The 21,209-nt window shown below is 40.2% G+C and overlaps 1 protein-coding gene and 1 long non-coding RNA gene across 2 annotated transcripts; both read left to right on the forward strand.

The window, feature by feature from the left end:
* Positions 1 to 1,029: 1,029 nt before the first annotated feature.
* LOC134226176 (uncharacterized) lies at positions 1,030 to 2,251 on the forward strand. The gene is made up of 3 exons (XR_009983411.1): positions 1,030 to 1,310; positions 1,376 to 1,451; positions 1,513 to 2,251. It is a non-coding gene; the product is annotated as an uncharacterized LOC134226176 (long non-coding RNA).
* Positions 2,252 to 9,758: 7,507 nt separating this feature from the next.
* LOC134226177 (uncharacterized) lies at positions 9,759 to 11,348 on the forward strand. The gene is made up of 2 exons (XM_062706774.1): positions 9,759 to 9,934; positions 9,987 to 11,348. Exons 1-2 carry the CDS (start codon positions 9,928 to 9,930, stop codon positions 11,159 to 11,161), a joined length of 1,182 nt encoding a protein of 393 aa, XP_062562758.1. The 5' UTR covers positions 9,759 to 9,927; the 3' UTR covers positions 11,162 to 11,348.
* The last annotated feature ends 9,861 nt before the right edge of the window (positions 11,349 to 21,209 follow it).

The raw sequence follows: 21,209 nt of genomic DNA on the forward strand, positions 1-21,209 counted from the left end.
AAAATATAAAGAAGAAATATAGAATCAGGAAAAAAGAAAAAAAAAAGAAGAAGAAAAAGAAAGAAAGAAGAAAGAAGGAAGGAGGAAGCACGTAGAAAAAAGAACGAATAAGGAAGTAGGAAGAAGAAAAAAGAAGGAAGAAGGAAAAAGAAATAAGAAAGAAGAAAGGATAATAAGGAAAAAGGAGGACGGCAGAAGGAAAAGGGAAAAGGAGAAAGAAAGAAGGACGGAAAAACGAAGCAGGAGGAAGGAAAAAGGAATAACAAAAAAGAAGGAAAAAGCAAGAAGAACGCAGTAAGGAGGAAAAAAGAAGAAAATAAAAAAGAAACAGGAAGAAATAAGAAAGAATGAGGAAGAAGGAAGAAAGAAGAAGAAAAAAGGAAGAAGAAGGGAGAAAAAAGCAGGAAAAAGGAAGAAGAAAGACAGAAAGGACAAGAAGAAAGAAGGAAGAAGAGAGAAAAAAAGCAGATGGAAGCAACAAGAGAGAAGGAGGAAATGTTGAAATGAAGGAAGAACTGCTGATTTCTCATTTTTTGCCTCTTTTTTCTTATTCGGCCTAATGGCCATTCGGCCTAACGACCTTCGGCCAAATGACCTTCGACCTAATGGCCTGACACCCTCTAGTCGTTAGATAAGTGCAACATACTTAACAGGAACTTCCGTGGATTGTTTCGTGGAAAATTTCTCGTGGAAATTCTGAAGAATTTCTCATGTAAATTTCGACGAATTTCCTGGTAACATCAAAGTAAAGGTCTCGTGAAAAATCAGAATAATTTGGAAAACTTGAAGAATTTTTTCGAGAAGTTCATCAGATTTTCAAGCGAAATTCTAAAGATTCTTCCGTGAATGTCTTGAGAACATCTGTAGCGTTTGCTACAATCTGCGAAAATAGGATAGAGGATTAGGATAGAACATAATTATAACACATAGCTTTCTCCATACGCTAATTTGTTTCACGTACGCCAAATGGTAGGCCAGCAAAAGTGAAACGACACTGATCGATTACCATAAAACGATAGGTCGCGATTTCCGCCGCGTTCGATTTCGCGAGATCAAGGTCGGGTCCAAGGAAGTTTTCGGGAAGATTGGGAAAGAGAGAGTCGTGGCTGCACCCGAAATTGCACGAAGAGCCAGCGGTCAAATTAATATCTCGCAATTGTCCAATCGGTCGAAAAGATTCGCGGGAAATCCGAATTGAATTCGGCGAGGTCACGTTCCTTAATCTGAGGATCACGGTTTCGCTCACTTTCGTCCGAACCGCAGATAACAGTGGAAGTGTCTTGCTTTGTTCGTGTGTCGTTTTTCAATTTGTAAGCTTTGAAAGTAACGTGGTTAAACTTAATTACTTGTATTTAATTATATTCTCCTCGTTTAGTTCTAGTTGAATTGTGCAAGTCAATATAGTGTGCGTCGTAGGCTAGATTTGTGTGCTTAAAATCGATCTAGGCCAGGTAATTGGTTAATTTGTGCTATGTGTAGAAATATGTGCATTGTTGTAATTGTTTCGAATAGCCGACGGCTATATTTCCTTCCACGCGCCAGGTCAGCGGAATCCCCCGGACGAAAGACCCCGGCAACCGTCATCTTGTCCGGTGGGAAGCGATTCGTCCCTATATCGCTTCAGTGGGGAGTGTGGTTGTCCATTGCCACCATCGACCAAGCCGCCATTCGAGACACGTGGAAGTCGCCAACCGCCATTCATTGGCCCACGTGGTGGCCCTCAATCGTCAACCGCCAGCGGCGGTAACAGCAGCGCAGGATACAGCAGCAGTAACCATCTGGTGAGTCCGGACCAATTATTCTGAGTGAAGTGTGGCGTCCGCTGAGGACGCCACGGAGAAGTTTTCTGTGCCAACCGTAAGTTGAAGAGCATGACTTGCTAAAAAGTTCGAACTTTGGATGAATTGAGGTTGGGTGTCGGCGAGAAACTAAAACGTGCGCACGTACCGTAATTTATGGCCGCCCACCCAACCCAATCAGATTAGACACCCGGGTGCAACAGCAATAGCCTTTACGTTGCTGCATCGTCGTCGCATCGTTAGTGATGAAGAAACAACACACAATAGCACAGATAGTAGAATTTGAATACGCACACAAGTAGGATAGAGTAAAGAGGAGAGAAAGAGGAAAGAACTCGACACCATTATAAGCATGCTTAATGAAATAAAATCTTAATATTAAATGTCGAATAAACCCAATGATGTGATTATTGTTATTTATACTATCCTATTTATTGAATACATGTTTTGAGTGTTTCTACGTTGCTTCGGATTCGTTTGTAGTTTAATTTATTTTGTCTTGAATTTGAATTTATGTTGCGCGACCCTTTAGCTACCATCGCGACTCTGGTGGAGGATAGCGTAAACTCCCGATGATGATGAAATGACGTCTTGTTGCGTCGTCATAAGTATGCGTGACCTCTTACCGTTGATTTTTGAGATTTGATTGATGTTGCGAGAGTTATGCTGATGCGTCAATAGGGGTTTCTACCTGTCCCATTTTGGGAAAGTAGTCGCACTGGATCGATCTCTTTCTTCTTTGAAGATTGTACTTGGACTCGCCTTGATTGAGTCTCATCCGGGCAAACAAACTTGGTGTGCGGTCTCCTTTATTGGAGTGGCGCTTAAGCCGCACATTTACATAAGATCGCCAGTGCCAGCTACACATCTAAAAAAAGCAAATGAAAAACTTAAAGAAACGTAGTTTTAAAAAATCGCCACGCCGATTCACGCCGCCGCCGCCGACCAAAATTTTGACAAACGCTGCCGCCGCCAAATTTCGGACCGGCGCACACCTCTACCTGCCATACACCACGTAAGAGAGCAGACGACAGGACATCGCAGCAGGGGCAACACATCTGTGATTTCAGAAGTACATCCGACCATTGCCCCTATTGATTCAACCAGTTTGAGTTTCATATTTGACCTAAACAAAAGCTTATACATAATTCTAGCAGTACTTTGGTGTTATGGATTATGGAAAATTGTGGTGTTATGGATTCAAAAGTTTACTTAGAGTTCATCAGCAAAACCAGCCCTTTTCCAAAAAGAAAAACAGAAATTAAAAGTAATTAAAAAATAAGTACCGGAGATTTCTTCAAAAATAAGGTCAAGTATTTTTTTTAATTACATAAAGTTTTTTGCTAGATTCACTACTGGATAAATATTTTACAAATATTCATATTATTAGCTTTTTCTAAACATTCTTTGTTATCATTTTCCGTTAAAATTTAAAAAAAATCCATGGAATAATTGCATTTTGGTTTTTTTATACATCCCCCCCCCCCTCGTACATTCCAAGAGCTGTCGGACGTAAAATAAATTTTAATATTTGTATCGGCCTTATTTAAGGATGGACAGGGCTTAGGATTCGGGATCAGGGAATTTCGGCTGCTCATCCGGGCATTTGGCGTAAGGGACGATGGGGCGTGCCATCGTGCTAGAGCAGCGGTTCTCAACCTTTTTCTTGAGAGGTACCCCTTGGAACTTTTGCATTAATTGAGGTACCCCCTCTCCAAATTAGGCTTCCAATCCCTTTGAAAAAATAATACCGAGCCCTTTGAAGGGAAGCTCCTTTAAGCTTTTGAATCCCTTTGAAGTAGATTTCCTCGCCTCTTCATTAGAGGCTTCTGAGCCTCTTGTAGAGAGGCTTCCGAGCCTCTTGAAGGCGGTTTTTGAGCCACTGAAAAGGAGGCTTCCTTTGCAGCTTGAAACGACGCTTCCAAGCCTCTTGAAAGAAGGTTTTCGAACCTCTCGAAAGGTGCCTTCCCAGCCTCTTGAAAGGAGGAGGCTTCTGAGCCTCTTAGAAGGAGGCTTTTGAGCCTCGTGAAAGGATGCTTTTAAGTCTCTTGAAATGTGGCTTCCTACCCTCTTGAAAAAAGCCTTCCGAGCCTTTTGTAAGGAGGCTTTTTAACCTATTGAAATGAGGCTTCTGAGCCTGGAAGGAGGTTTTTGAGCCTTTTGAAAGGATCTTGAAAGGAGACTTCTAAACCTCTTGAAAAGAGGCTTCCGAGCCTTTTGAAAGAAGGCTTCCGAGCCTTTTGAAAGAAGGCTTCCGAGCCTTTTGAAAGAAGGCTTCCGAGCCTTTTGAAAGAAGGCTTCCGAGCCTTTTGAAAGAAGGATTCTGAGCCTCTTGAATGGGGGCTTCCGTGCCTCTTGAAAAAATGCTTCCGTGCCTCTCGAAAGGAGCCTTCCCAGCCTCTTGAAAGGAGGAGGCTTCTGAGCCTCTTAGAAGGAGGCTTTTGAGCCTCTTGAAAGGATGCTTTTAAGCCTCTTGAAATGTGGCTTCCTACCCTCTTGAAAAAAGCCCTCCGAGCCTTTTGTAAAGAGGCTTTTGAGCCTATTGAAATGAGGCTTCTGAGCCTGGAAGGAGGTTTTTGAGCCTCTTGAAAGGATCTTGAAAGGAGACTTCCAAACCTCTTGAAAAGAGGCTTCCGAGCCTCTTGAAAGAAGGCTTCCGAGCCTTTTGAAAGAAGGCTTCCGAGCCTTTTGAAAGAAGGCTTCCGAGCCTTTTGAAAGAAGGCTTCCGAGCCTCTTGAAAGGAGGCTTCCGAGCCTTTTTAAAGAAGGCTTCCGAGCCTTTTGAAAGAAGGCTTCCGAGCCTTTTGAAAGAAGGCTTCCGAGCCTTTTGAAAGAAGGCTTCCGAGCCTTTTGAAAGAAGGCTTCCGAGCCTTTTGAAAGAAGGCTTCCGAGCCTTTTGAAAGAAGGCTTCCGAGCCTTTTGAAAGAAGGAGGCTTTTGAGCCTCTTGAAAGGATGCTTTTAAGCCTCTTGAAATGTGGCTTCCTACCCTCTCGAAAAAAGCCCTCCGAGCCTTTTGTAAGGAGGCTTTTGAGCCTATTGAAATGAGGCTTATGAGCCTGGAAGGAGGTTTTTGAGCCTCTTGAAAGGATCTTGAAAGGAGACTTCCAAACCTCTTGAAAAGAGGCTTCCGAGCCTCTTGAAAGAAGGCTTCCGAGCCTTTTGAAAGAAGGCTTCCGAGCCTTTTGAAAGAAGGCTTGAGCCTTTGAAAGAAGGCTTGAGAGCCTTTGAAAGAAGGCTTGAGCCTTTTGAAAGAAGGCTTCTGAGCCTTTTGAAAGAAGGCTTCTGAGCCTTTGAAAGAAGGCTTCTGAGCCTTTGAAAGAAGGCTTCCAGGCCTTTGAAAGAAGGAGGCTTTTGAGCCTCTTGAAAGGATGCTTTAAGCCTCTTGAAATGTGGCTTCCTACCCTCTTGAAAAAGCCCTCCAGGCCTTTTGTAAGGAGGCTTTTGAGCCTATTGAAATGAGGCTTCTGAGCCTGGAAGGAGGTTTTGAGCCTCTTGAAAGGATCTTGAAAGGAGACTTCAAACCTCTTGAAAAGAGGCTTCTGAGCCTCTTGAAAGAAGGCTTCTGAGCCTTTTGAAAGAAGGCTTCCAGGCCTTTTGAAAGAAGGCTTGAGCCTTTTGAAAGAAGGCTTCCGAGCCTTTTGAAAGAAGGCTTGAGAGCCTTTGAAAGAAGGCTTCTGAGCCTTTGAAAGAAGGCTTGAGCCTTTGAAAGAAGGCTTCCGAGCCTTTTAGAAAAAGGCTTCAAGCCTTTTGGAGGAACGCTTCCGAGGCTTTTGGAGGAAGGATTCCGAGCCTTTTGGAAGAAGGCTTCACAGCCTCTTAAAAGGATGTTTAAAGGAGTTTTCCGAGCCTCTTGATAAGAGCCTCTTGAAAAGAGGATTTTGACCCTCTTGAAAGAACACTTCAGAGCCTTTTAGAGGGAGGCTTTTGAGCCTCTTGAAAGGATGGTTTTGAGTCTCCCGAAAGGGATTTTTGAGCCTCTTGAAAGGAGGCTTCCGAGCCTCTAGAAAAAGGGGATTTTGAGCCTCTTGAAAGGAGATTTCCGAGCCTCTTGTAAGGCTTCCGAGCCTCTTGAAAGAAGGCTTCCGAGCCTCTTGAAAGGAGTCTTCCGAGCCTCTTGAAATGACGCTTCCGAGCCTCTTAGAAGGAGGCTTTTGAGCCTCTTGAAAGGATGCCTCTTGAAAGGATTTGAGCCTCTTGAATTGAGGCTTCCGAGCCTCTTGAAAGGAGCCTTCCGAGCCTCTTGGAAGGAGGTTCTTAGTCTGGAAGGAGGTTTTTGAGCCTCTTGAAAGAAGACTTCTGAGCCTCTTGAAAGTAGGCTTCTGAGCCTCTTCAAAAGAGACTTCCGAGCCTCTTGAAAAGATATTGAAAGGAGGCTTCCAAGCCTCTTGAAAAGATATTGAAAGGAGGCTTTTGAGCCTCTAGAAAAGGAGGCTTTTGAACCTCTAGAAAAGGAGGCTTTTAAGCCTCTAGAAAAGAAGTCTCTTGAGCTTCTTGAAAAGGAGGATTCCGAGCCTCTTGAAAGGAGGCTTTTGGGCCTCTTAAAAGAGATTTTTGAGCCTATTGAAAGGAAGCTTCCGATCCTCTTGAAAATAGGCTTCCGAACTTCTTGGAAAGATGCTTTTCAGCCACTTGAAAGGAGGCTTCGGAGCCTTTTGAAAAAGACTTCCGAGCTTCCTTAAAAGAGGCTACTACATCTCTTGAAAGGAGGTTTCCATGCCTCTTAAAAGAAGGCTTCCGAGCCTCTTAAAAGAAGGCTTACGAGCCTCTTGAAAGGAGGCAACCTAATTACTTGAAAGGAGGCTTCTGAAGTGCCCAGGAGGCTTCCGAGCATCTTGTAAGAAGGCCTTCAAGCTGCTTGGAAGAAGGCTTCCGAGATGCGTAGAAGGATGCTTCTCATCCTCTTGCAACGAAGCAACCGAGCATTAGTGAAAAAAAAATCATTTTGTTCATTCGACGTTTTGCTCGTTCGATCTTTTGTTCCGCAGCCCTTTATACATTGTGCTGGTTGTGGAAGGCAGAATTCAATTGGGATTTATTGATCGCATTGCATATTATGTACAATATAAATTTTTAAAATAAAAATACACAATTATTAAAACTATATCAATGAGTTTTGATTGGAATTGTAATACGTCCGCCATTACGCATTTTTGTCCGAGGTACCCCCTAGGGCCAGCGAAGCGTCTACCGGAGCGCCTGTGTAACGGAGATCTACGGAACATAGAGACAGAGACTGGGAGACTGGGAGCGTCTACCGGATGGCCTGTGTAACGGAGATCTACGGAACATAGAGACAGAGACAGTGTTTCAACTTGCCCCAATATGAGGAGCAAACTGGTGCATAGAAAAAAACCCAACTTAATTCACCGAGAAGTGATACTGCCTTTCTCGCATTTAGCCGAGACACCAACCTTATATGGTGCTAATATGGGACGATGTACCATTTTCTTTATAACTTTTAAGCGCAACGGTCGATCGTTATGAAATTCAATAGTGATCAACTAGAGTTTGTCGTCCGTCGAATGCAACTTGTTGCAAGGAAATCGGTTAAAAATTACTATACGAAAAGTTGGCTAATGTTTTTCGGTTTTCGTGTGCACACACACACACATACACACGGACAGACAGACATTTGCTCGAGCTGAGTCGATTGGTATATAACACTATGGGTCTCCGAGGCTTCTATAAAAAGTTCGTTTTCGGAGTGAAATGATAGCCTTTCGGTACAACTTTGTTGTACGAGAAAGGCAAAAATATATAAACATTATTTTGGTAAGGTTTCTTATTTTTATGGGTAATTGTTGGCCCGAACACAGCAAACGGTTTCAACATTTGTCAGAGGGTGATTTTTTACAGCAGTTGAATGAAGTTTAATTGATAAAACCGTTTCAACTTGTCCTGTGTACTTTAATCATGATGATGCTTAAACATCGTAATGATGTGATGTTGACAGATTCCCTGAGTATAACAAAAAACTGGACACGATGAAAAGCTTTTCGTGACATCTAATGCTTATCAGTGGGCCACATATACCGCAGAGAATACAATATCAATCTAGTCATGTAACTGCGGTTATGATGTTGTTTTTTTATTGAATTATAGAATTTTATGCAACCCATTTCAGTTGCATAATGATCATTTAAACACCCGTTTCCATTGGTATGGAAAGTAGGCCGTTTTATCACTCAAACTCACGAACTGTAAAACAGGTATTAAGATCAGGAATGGCAAAAAATCTATCATAGCACTCATATGCGTGCTATGAAGGAAAACCAACATTAGAACAGTACTACATGACCACATTTTGCTCAATTCGCTTGAGTGAGTGTTTAAATAGTGTAGCCAAGCGTTGGTATATGGAAACGTAAATGCAGCGACTCAGCAATAGAGTCGCGGCGATGAAATCGCTTAAGTTTGGGAGAGCTTTTAAGGTTCCCCCAAACACACGCGACGCGACAGTCGCGTCGCGATTCTATCGCTTGGCGACTGCGATTTTGTCGCCGTTGGTATGGAAGCGTAAATAGAACATTGCCTGCAGCGACCCAACGATAGGATCGCGGCGACTAGTTGTCGCCGTCGCGGCGATGAAATCGCTTAGGTCTGGGGGAGCCTTTATTCATGTTATTCGCCACAATTTACATTGACTTCGTAGCTACATCTTGAGATTCAGAATAAATTGCTTAGATTTAGAGGCAGTAAATTACTTATGTAATAGATTGTTGATGCAGGATTATTCTCAAACAAATACACTGGACTTTGTTTTTACACGATTTATATTTTCTCAATTTTGCACTCATCCTAAATGTTTACCGCATATCAATTATCATGTGATTTTTCTTGGATTTATCCTGGATTTTTTGAAACATGTTGCGAAGAGTTTGGTGTTCAATTGAAGTCACACGATCAAAAACACGAGCGAAAAATAATCGTGTAAAAACAAAATCCTGTGTAATCTTTTATCTAGGGTGGGTGTACCAATTGTCGCCATACATAAGAACAACTTTTTTTTTTTAAATAAGTAAAAGGCGTGTGGGTGGACTTTATATATAAAGCAAAAGGTTTTACTTCCTGCTCCTTAGAACAGCTGTGAAAACCACAATAAAATTTGTTATAATCATCTAAATTGATTAATCTATAATAGGAACGCATGCACCAGTTTTGGCACTATTCTTAATTTTGATTCCTTATTTGGCAAATCCCATTGTTTTCTTATGGGACTGGCCAAATAGGGACCACTAGTGCGACAACTGGTGCAAAGAACGTCAAAAATTAAGCAAAATCAATTTTTACAATTATGCTTTGCTTGTTTTGGAGGAGATCAAAGGTTTTATCGTATCATATGAATATGCTTTATCGATATGAACTTGGTTTGCGGTGATTTGATTGGCCATTTGGCATATACATCACTAGTGCGACAACTGGTGCTATAGCCACAACTGGAACATCTAGCCTATATGGATCGTTAGGAAATGGCAAATTCTCCACCCTCCATGATTAGTAGGTATAGGACTCCTTTCTGAGTTGAGCTTCATATCACGTCATATCTTTTCCACTGAAAATTGGTATTAATAAGCTACGTTCCATGTTTCACTATACCGATTTTGTTTCTGGAATTCCAGTGGCTGAGTCAAGTGAGCTCCAAGTACCATGTGTACTACTTATACGTTCTATGATGTACTGTTGCATATTTGGCTGCCTACAAGTTGTTTAACATGGTTCTCTAATAAAACGGTTCTATATCGATGCTGATCATCTTCAATTTTAATGATGATTCGATGTACTATATTCAATAGCATGGTTCTTTATTGTTCATCATAATCAGCGACGCTAGTTGTTGGACACAGGAAGTACCTTCTGTGAATGATCTGGCACGAGTTCGTGTGGCTGAAAAGCGACCATCATCTCGAAATTTACCATTAGTCACCCTTATGAATTGCGCTGAAATGATGCCATCGGTTTTGTCGGGGTAAGTTTTTGATCTCCGGCGCGGTATTTGATATCCTTGTCAAACATATAAAAGTGTTGTGTCGACCGGGTTAGGAAGTCAGTGTTGAAATAAGCGCCACGAACGAAACGAATAATACTAGTGAGCAGTTCATTTTCGAATTATAACTGAATTGAATTCAAAATGAAGGGTAATTTGATGTTCTGAAAAGCATCTACAAATGAATTAATAAGTTTTCCCAGTTTTCATAGCCATCATTTCTTTGTTGATGTCAGTTGGGTCGCTCGTAAACGCCTTCCGATTCGACGATGGGGTCCTTGATTCGAGATGCCCAGCATACGACAATCCGATGAATCCAGTCCATTTGCCGCACGCTCGAGATTGTGGAAAATTTCTTAAATGCTTTAGCGGTCGTGCGTTCACGATCGATTGTCCTGCAGGTCAGGAGTTTGGTCCACAGATCCAACGTTGTGACTATCCCCAATATGCCCAGTGTCGCTCAGTGCTCGCTCAACCTGAACCAGCAAATTTTCGTTTTGAAGATGGTGTCAGTGATGTTAGATGTTCTCAAAATGATGACCCCATGAATCCTTTGCATTTGCCACACCCGACGAGCTGCCAAAAGTTTTTGAAATGCTTTAGCGGATTGAGGTTTGAGCTAGATTGTCCCCCTGGTCAACAATGGGCAGCCCACCTTAATCGCTGCGATTTCCCTTCCATCGCTAAGTGCAATATAGGTACTGCCACTTTTAAAGTAGATGAAGTTGAGGAAGTCAAGGACACTGAAATCATTGACGATATCGAAGAAACTCAAAATAACTTGGAGGAAGATGTTCAGCCAGAATCAGATTTTGTGGCGATCCCAATGAAGGCTGAATTCGTCTATAATTCTGGCATCCCAGACATTCGTTGCCCAAGGACAGATGATCCCTTCCGACCGATTCATTTGCCACACGCAACTGAGTGCGGAAAATTCCAGAAATGCTTTGATGGTCGAGCTTATGTTTTGAGCTGTCCCTCTGGTCAAGAGTTTGGAGCGAAGATAAATCGTTGCGATTATCCCCAATACGCACAGTGCTCACTACCGAAGCGTAAAAATCTGGCAAAGAGGCTCAGCAAGGCAGCGGCATTCGACGATGACTACTATTATTACAGCGATGAAGAATTTCCAATGGAATCATCGGAGTGGACAGATGAGCAGCGGGAGATGATCGTGGGCGTACTTGATAGTCGCTGTCCATCAACTGATGACGAGACCAATCCTATTCATCTGACTCATCCGAAAGATTGCGGAAAGTTCTACAAGTGCTACGATGGTCGTGCGTTTCTGATTCAGTGTCCCTTGGGGCAACATTGGAGCGTGCGATACGATCGCTGCGATTATCCAAAGGTAGCCAAGTGCACAATTCGTCCGTAGAGTGAGAAGCCAAATGGCTTACACTGACGGTACCGAGATGTTTAAGGTGTGGTGTTTGTATTTATGTGCAGTATACTAATTAGTAATAAAACGGAAGGGCATCGCAAACAGCTTTATTTTTTATCCATCAAATCATTGAATCGTGAATAAATTATAATAGTGTTTAATATTCTATTCTATTGCTGAACTGTTTTTAATAGTATGGTATGATATTATCCGAAATATTCAGATATGTATTTAGTTAAACTTAGTCATCATATAGAACCAAAATCCGAAAAACATATGTATGTAAATCACAGACCAGACGTAACACTGATGAAATTCCCATCGAACATGAACTCCTGGGCGGCTGTTCTTTTTGGTCTTGATCCGAGCCTTTCGACTTTCTTTTATTTATTTATGAGGCTTCGTCGCCACGAGTTTCTGAGTCTACCTCTGCTGCGATGTCCCGCTGGATTCCAATTCAGCGTTTGCTTGCAGGATTTGCTCCACCCTTTCGTAAAGGTTGAATGATACGGAGCGTGACAGTACGGTCACGCCGCTGATCTATAATTTTCCACGCCGCACTGAGGAGTATTTCAGCCCAAATCCTGGCCAAAAGTCAAAAACATTTTTTTAGATATTCCCATATTATTTTTATTTTTTGTCTCTCAAATAGTAATACTAACTTGCCATGGGAACTTTGGAACAATCTTGGTTAATTGTAAGCAATGCTGGCTGCCAAAACTTCACCATAATTTACATGCCAGTTTAATCGCAATTGTCCATAAAAAATGTTCACGTTTTATCGTGTTTTTCTGGATTTTTAATGATTTTCAAGACGAAAATCAATATAGGTACTAATAATGAGGGTATGTAAAACGTTTTCAAGCATGATTCGATCTGAAATTGTTTTCAGGTGATCCTTAATGATGATATTAATTGGTAGCTTTTTTCTACTTTTTTTACAAAAATATGATTTACAAAATGAAACTTTTGATTGGGTTCCAAACCTGATCAAGCAACAAAATTGTCGGCGTCGGAAAGGTTGAAGTTTTTAATAAGCTCCACGAAAAACATTTCACGCATCCTCAGCAATCGTGTTTTGATTTGAATTTAGTGAAACTTGCTAGAAAAAGTTAGATTTTTCTAAATATTTAATTTAAGTATTTATGATTTTGAGCGACTAAGTTCACATAAATGATTGCTTCCAGAAGAGTTAGACTTTGATGAACGATCAATAAAAAGTATACGCATTTTTCGGATGTAAAAGGTTATTAAGCGGTTGATTTGCACCTAAAATTTATTTGATCTACTCCAGTGTAATATCGATGCATTATCCAGGGACTTTAACATTATCCGATAATAAATTTACATAGTCGAAGTGAATAAACAAAGTACATCTTTTCGGAAAATTTAGTAAGTAATAAATGAAGAATGAAGATTATCATAAAAAAAACATACTCAGAGGTAGGCACCACTCGTCGCAAGCACGCTGTAGTTCTCAAAGGCAGCGTACTTGTGCCAAGTGGTGCTCTATCTTTTTTTTTTTTTTTTTTTTTTTTATTTGCTAATTATCTAATACATGCATTCATCTCTTAGACTAGGTGTTCCGTGTTTTCTTAACACTATCATCCTTATTTGCTATGTTACGCTTTTAGTTATTATTAATACATTTCAATTGCCTCTGGCAGTTAGAATTTTTTCCTCTGGTTGAATTGAACCATGTAGGAATTACAATGTTTTCAACTTAAACTAAACTTAACCTATTTTATACTAAGGGTACAAGGAGTTAATCGTTGCAATAGAAGATTGCAACGATTTTTGTCTAAAATTGAAATTATTTTGTTGGACATTTGTTGCAATGTCTCAATATAAGAAATTCTATGAAGTTCATTGGTACTATACCACGGAGGCAACTTCAGAATCATTTTCAAAATTTTATTTTGAATCCTCTGGAGTGCCTTCTTTCTGGTATTGCAGCAACTAGTCCATATTGGCACAGCATACAACATGGCAGGTCTAAAATTTGTTTGTAAATCAAAAGTTTGTTCTTAAGACAAAGTTTTGATTTTCTGTTTATAAGTGGATATAGGCACTTAATATATTTGTTACATTTGGCTTGAAGGCCTTCAATGTGATTTTTAAAAGTTAATTTTTGATCTAGCAGAAGTCCTAAATATTTAGCTTCGCTAGACCAATTAATTGGAACCCCATTCATAGTGACAATATGTCTGCTAGAAGGTTTCAAATAAGAAGCTCTCGGCTTATGTGGGAAAATTATAAGCTGAGTTTTGGAAGCATTCGGGGAAATTTTCCATTTTTGCAAGTAAGTGGAGAAAATATCCAAACTTTTTGCAATCTACTACAAATGACACGAAGGCTTCGCCCTTTGGCTGAAAGGCCCGTGTCATCTGCAAACAAAGATTTTTGACACCCTGGTGGTAAATCAGGTAAGTCAGAAGTAAAATGTTATACAATATGGGCCCCAGTATGCTGCCTTGGGGACACCAGCCCTTACAGGTAATCTATCAGATTTAGTATTCTGATAGTTTACCTGCAGCGAGCGATCTGATAAATAATTTTGGATCAGTTTAATGATGTACAGAGGAAAATTAAAATTCATCAATTTTACAATCAAACCTTCATGCCAAACACTGTCAAATGCTTTCTCTATATCAAGAAGAGCAACTCCAGTCGAATATCCTTCAGATTTGTTGAGCCGAATTAAGTTCGTAACTCTTAATAACTGATGAGTGGTTGAATGCCCATGGCGAAAACCAAATTGCTCATCAGCAAAAATAGAATTGTCATTAATATGAACCATCATTCTATTTAAAATAATCTTTTCAAACAGTTTGCTTATTGAAGAAAGCAAACTGATTGGGCGATAACTAGAAGTCTCAGCTGGATTTTTGTCCGGCTTCAAAATTGGAACAACTTTGGCGTTTTTCCATTTATCTGGAAAGTATGCCAATTGAAAACATTTGTTAAATAAATTAACCAAAAAGGATAAAGAGCTCTCAGGAAGTTTTTTGATAAGTATGTAGAAAATACCATCATCACCGGGGCTTTCATATTTTTAAATTTTCTAGTAATAGATCTCACTTCATCCAAATTGGTTCCCAACGAAGGGTCAAAAACATTCTCTTGATTGAGAATGTCTTCGAAGCTCCGTGTAACCTGATCCTCAATTGGACTAGTGAGACCTAGACTAAAATTATGGGCACTCTCGAACTGCTGAGCAAGTTTTTGAGCCTTTTCGCCATTTGTTAATAAAATTTTATTTCCCTCTTTAAGCGCTGGAATTGGCTTTTGAGGTTTTTAAGAATTTTTGTTAATTTCCAAAAGGGTTTCGAACTGGGATCCAACTTCGAGACATTATTCTCAAAGTTGGTATTTCTCAGAATAGCGAAACGTTTTTTAATTTCATTTTGCAAATCTCGCCAAATAACTTTCAACGCGGGATCGCGAGTTCTTTGGTATTGCCTTCTTCTCACATTTTTAAGACGGATCAGTAGCTGAAGATCGTCGTCAATAATAATGGAGTTAAATTTAACTTCACATTTCGGAATTGCAATGCCTCTGGCTTCGACAATTAAATTTGTCAAAGATACGAGAGCATTATCAATATCACTTTTGGTATCGAGAGGAATATCAACATCAAAATTCCTATCGATATACGTTTTATATAAATCCCAATCAGCTCTATGATAATTAAAAGAAGAGCTGATTGGATTATAAATGGCTTCTTGTGAGATTTCAAATGTCACACGAAGATGATCAGAGTCAAAGTCAGCATGAGTTACCAATTGGCCACACAGCTGACTTGAATCCGTTAAAACTAAATCAATTGTAGAAGGATTTCGACTGGAAGAAAAACAAGTTGGTCCATTGGGATATTGAATAGTATAATATCCCGCAGAACAATCTTCAAATAAAATTTTACCATTGGAATTGCTTTGAGCATTATTCCATGAACGGTGTTTGGCATTGAAGTCACCAATTACGAAGAATTTTGATTTGTTGCGAGTCAGAATTTGAAGATCAGCTTTCAACAAATTCTTTTGCTGCCCATTGCATTGAAAAGGCAAGTAGGCTGCAATGAAGGAAAATTGTCCAAAATTTGTTTCAACAGAAACTCCCAAGGTTTCAAAAACTTTGGTTTCAAACGAAGAAAATAATTTATGTTTGATACGTCTATTAATGACAATGGCGACCCCACCACAGGCGCTGTCAAGACGATCATTTCTGTAGATAAAATAGTTTGGATCTCTTTTAATGGAGAGTCCTGGTTTTAAATACGTTTCAGTTATAATGGCAATATGCACATTATGAACTGAAAGGAAGTTGAATAATTCATCTTCCTTACCCTTTAGAGAGCGGGCATTCCAATTTAGAACTTTCACACAATTATTTGGATCCATTGAAACGGAGTCCGATAACAATTTTTTGTGTGTACTTTATACCAACCTGAACAGCTTCAGGAATGGTATTTGCTTTGAACATTGCATCAATCATGTGATGCAATTGTTCAGTTAAAAAATCGAAATCGGAAGCAGTCATGCTACCTGAATCGGCAACATGACCGTTATTTTCCGTTGGGACATGGGTATAAACCTCATTTTGAGAAGAGAAATTTGGTCTACCAGCAGCGATGTTTGCATACGTAGGTACATTGGAAAAATTGGAATTTACTGAAGTGCTTGCTACCCGTTGACGAGCGGCAAAATTTGTTTGTGAATTGTGGTGGGTATGAATTGCTCGACCGGTAACCGGTTTCGAAATTTGAGCGTTTGAAAAATTTCTACCCGTCGAATCTGGGATCCGATTGGAATTTCCGTCATCAATTTTGCACGGGAATTCAAAACTTTTTGCGTGAAGGGCATTCCCAGAAATTGGATTTATGATTGCCCCACAATTTGCACATTTAAATTTATTGGAATCTTCTCTCACAGGACATGCGTCCTTGGCGTGAGAGGTTCCACCACAAATCATGCATTTAGCATCCATGTGACAATGTTTGGTTCCATGACCCCACTTTTGGCACTTACGGCACTGGGTGGGGTTTTGGAAGTTTCCCCAGGCCTGCGGAAATGTTCCCATGTAACACGGACATGAGACATAATACAGGCCTTTTCCAACTTTTCATATTATTTAGTTCTCTTTGTTAAAATGAACTAAATAAAATTCTTGAGAAATGCCCTCTGGGAAGTACCAGAATGGGATTTCTTTTTCATCTTAATTACTTGGACTGGTGAAAATCCAAGTAATTGAGAAATTTCAATTTTAATCTCATCCAGTGATTTGTCATCACTGGGGAGACCTTTCAAGACGACTTTGAACAATCGCTCAGTTTTGTCGTCGTATGTGAAGAATTTATGGCGCTTCTCAGTTAAATAGTGAAGAAGACGTTTGCGATCGTCAAAGGATCCCGGCAAAACGCGGCAGTCACCCTTCCTAGCAATCTGAAATGAAACCTTGATCCCCTGAAGGTTACTCAAAATCTCATTCCGGAAGCCAGAAAACTCGGCAACAGATACCACAATTGGCGGAATCCTTTGCTTTTTCGCATGAATCGAATCACCTGGGCTAGAGGTAGATTCGATTTGCTCAATTTCATCATTAATCAAATCGAACTGATTGCTCAGTTCGATTGGAGAAGAATTATTTCCGATATTAGAGTTAGAAGGAATATCTGAATTCTCCAGCTTCCTTCTATTTTTCCGCGCTTGGGCAGGACGGTCTTGAAACCTTGTTTCTTTGAAGGAAGTGGAGAATTCAGAGACTCCCCCTTCCTCTTGTTTTTGTTAATACTCATTGCTGAGCGTGGAGACGTGACCTTCTAAGAGGTTTTTTCCCAGAACGGTGTCCCTGCAGGATTACCACCGCTTGTCGGAATTTTACTTCCGCAAACGGGTCCAACGTAAAACGAAGGCACGGGTCCTTGCAAAGATCGTAACGGGATCAGTGGGTACAAATAGCGCTAAGAAGCACCGTTGAAATTAAAATAGCTTCGGGTAGTATTAAAAACTTCCTTCCGCAAAGAGAGAAAGAACCGCACAGCACGAAAGCACGATGCGGTCTGTGTGGTGCTCTATCAAATAACAACAACTGACCCCGTCAGTGGTCATATATCACTGCTACATCAAGCACAAAGACAAAAGTAATACGCTTCACTGCTTATTGTATGCATTTAAAGAGGACAAATGATTGACATAGTTTTGGCCACGCTTTTACACTACGTACTCCTATGTGCGCCGATTCAAAGAAGTCCGCAGAATTTTCAGTGGAAATTCCAAAGACTCGGTGGAATTTCCGTAGAATTTTCTGATTGATCCCTACAACATTACGTTGCAACTCATTTTTCATGAAAATTCCAAGCAATTTCTTGTTGAAATTTCGAAAAAAAAACTCTCCGTAAAAACTAAGAAAAATATGGAAACTCATATGTGAATATGTACGTTATGTGGAAGATATTGATTTGAAAAATGTATTGGAGGTAACCACTTTCCCTTCGATGGGACTCGAACCCATGACCCTACAGTACGCTAGACTGGTGCTTTTAACCAACTAAGCTACGAAGGACCTCCGTCGGCCTTCGCAACCTAGCGGCTACTGAACGAGCTCGAGATTCCCAAATTGGACGCATAGTCAAATCACTCGCAATCCATTTCTCAAGCCAACACTACCACATGTGTATAGTACACGTTCACATTAGAGGAGCGTGAGTATTTAGAATGTCTGGCGGCTGTACACATTCTTCATCAGCAACTGTACTGATCAAGTGAGGTTGTGTAAGCATTTGCCAGTCGGTCGTCAAGCTCACACATAGGCAATTACCTTTGAATGAACCATAAGAAAAATAATCCTGTGGGAATTGCGAAGAATATCTCGTTGAAATTCAGAGAATTTTTCGTTGAAATGAAATTTTTGAACGGAAAAAAGTCGTTCTGCAGGAAACTATTCCGTCAAAAACCACAAGGCTAAAAGTTGTTTGACCGAATATGTCGATAAACCGAACAAACCATATGATAGAAGACCAAAAATGTAGCCTAAAGTTATTTGGCCGTAAATGTCATTTGGTCGAACAGTTGCTTTGGCTAAAAAGAACGGTTGACCAAATAGCTCAATTGGCCGAATATGCCCTTTGGCCGAAACGGTCGTTTTCAAAAAGCGCCATTTGCCCTAAATGGATATTCAGCCGAAAGTGTCGTTCGGTAGAATCGGTCATTTGGAATATTTTTATGACATCAACGGAAAAAATCTTTCGAATTTCGCTTGAAAAGTCTGACCAACTTCCACAGATAATTCTAAGCTTTTCTAGAGTATATTCATTTGAAAATTATTTTCAGATTTTCCACTAGAACTACTTTGAAGTTTCGATAATTCTTTGGAATTACCCAGAGGATTTGGATTTCCCAGTTGTTTTGAATTTCAGCGGAATATTCGTCGGATTTTACATGAGAATCTCTTCAAAATTTTCACAGGAAGTTGTTCCAAATTTCTACAGAAAAATATTCGGAATATTCGATCAATGTTCCTGTTCAGTATCTGTTGAGCATTGATGCTTCAACTTTGATTTTCTCAATCTAGATTAATTGCTTCCAAAAATGAAGAATGGATATTCGATATCCTTTCAGAAAACTATGAAGCTATAAGCTATAAGATTAAATCATTTAAAACGGGTCATAAAAGCCTTTTGCCCTAACAGGTCGTCTGGCCGAAACGATCGTTCGTCCGAAGAAGTCATTTCAGACCAAAAATGCCGTTTGGCCATTTGGCCTAAAAGTTCATTTGCCATACGGTCAAATCTAGCATGATTTTTGAAAACGTCGTATGTCCAAATGAAAGACTTTCATTCGTTACGCTCTCTTTCACTAATATAGAAACTAGTTTTGCATTTATTGCAATATTTACACCTGAACACGCTAGACAAAGCTATTTTCTTCAGATCTCTGTAAAAAAATTCGATATAAATGTTAGTATGACTTCGTAATAATCGAAAGAGAAAGTAAACAAAGCGAGCCTCTCTTTTGGACTTACAATTTCAAAAATCACGCGAGAAATGTCAAATACTGAACGGATGATAAGCAGCAAAATAAAATTTCCATAAATAATGCAAAATTGACATGAACAATTAAGAATTTTCCACAAAACACAAATATATTAACACTTTTAAAGCAAAAATTGCAATTATAAAAGAAGAATTTTTTAAAAAGAGATCATAATATTGTATTGAGAAAACATTTCCATTAATAAATCAATATTATCAATATATCAAGTTCCGATAGAAAACAAAAATAATGAAAATTTCCATTAAAAAACAAAAAAGCAATACAACTGATAAAATTTTCAATAAGCATTAAACGCTTTTAAAGAAGTGCTAATTTAATTATGTTTTGTGAAAAATTCTCAATATTTTATGGTAATTTTGCATTATTCAGGAAAAAATTGTATTTTTTTATTGTTCATATCCTGATTTCTTCATTGACAGTCTCCTATTTTTTTGAAAAATTTAAAAATTTTCAGTGGAAGTTTTATTTTTAGTCCGGATAACATGGTCAAAACTGGTCATCCGTTTGGCGAAATGGCCTTTTTATCAAATGGCCATTGAACAAAATTCCGTAACCTCTCTACTTTTTAGGCTGATACTGGTCTTCAAACCATAATTCATCTAGCCAAACTCCATTAAGTCGAGCCAAACTGAACGTTTATCTGAAAGTATTATCAGGTCGATAATGGTTTGACCGCAAATGTAGTTTGGCCGAAAGAAACATTCGGTCGAACTGGTAATTTGACCGAAACAGTTGTTTGCCCCAACAGGTCGTTTGACTGAAAATGTCGTTCAGCTGAAAAAGTCGTTTGACCGAATAGATCATTTGACCAAAAATGCAATTTGGTAAGGATGGTTATTTGGCAGAGAAAGCCATTTCATTTCATTTATTTAGTCTACATACATCTAAACAGATAACACTGAATCAAAAATTTGACGCCACAATACACGGTTCGTGGCCGCGTCTCTCCATCCTCGCTGCGCTCCACGTCGTCTCTTACCTGCCGGATCGGAAGCGAACACCATCTTTGCAGGGTTGCTGTCCGGCATTCTTGCAATATGTCCTGCCTATCGTACCCTTCCGGCTTTAGCTACCTTCTCGATACTGGGTTCACCGTAGAGTTGGGCGAGCTCGTGGTTCATTCTTCGCCGCCACAAACCGTCTTCTTGCACACCGCCAAAGATGGTCCTAAGCACCCGTCTCTCGAATACTCCGAGTGCTTGCAAGTCCTCCTCGAGCATTGCCATGTTTCATGTCCGTAGAGGACTACCGGTCTTATTAACGTCTTGTACATGACACATTTGGTGCGGTGGCGAATCTTTTTTGACCACAGTTTCTTCTGGAGCCCGTAGTAGGCCCGACTTCCACAGATGATGCGCCTTCGTATTTCACGACTACCATTGTTTTCAGCTGTTAGCAAGGATCCGAGGTAGACTAATTCCTCGACCACCTCGAAGGTATCCCCGTCTATCGTAACACTGCTTCCCATGCGGGCCCTGGTACGCTTGGTTCCGCCCACAAGCATGTGCTTTGCCTTTGACGCATTCACCACCAGTCCAATTTTTGTTGCTTCACGCTTCAGGCGGGTGTACAGTTCTGCCACCTTTACAAATGTTCAGCCGACAATGTCCATGTCATCCGCGAAACAAAAAAATTGACTGGATCTGTTGAAAATCGTACCCCGGCTGTTACACCCGGCTCTCCGCATGACACCTTCTAGCGCAATGTTGACCAACAGGCACGAAAGTCTATCACCTTGTCTTAGTCCCCGGCGTGATTCGAACGAACTGGAGTGTTCACCCGAAATCTTCACACAGTTTTGCACACCATCCACCGTTGCTTTGATCAGTCTGGTAAGCTTCCCAGGGAAGCTGTTCTCGTCCATAATACAACACAGCCGTTTCGGCCAAATGGCATTTTTTGCGAAAAGAGTCGTGCGGCTGAATTGATCATTTTGTCAGAAACTCGTTTATTTGAATAGGTTATTTGGCAGAATAGGTTGGTAGAAAATG

This window comes from Armigeres subalbatus, chromosome 3 (genome assembly GCF_024139115.2).
Source record: "Armigeres subalbatus isolate Guangzhou_Male chromosome 3, GZ_Asu_2, whole genome shotgun sequence".
Taxonomy (NCBI): Eukaryota; Metazoa; Arthropoda; class Insecta; order Diptera; family Culicidae; genus Armigeres; species Armigeres subalbatus.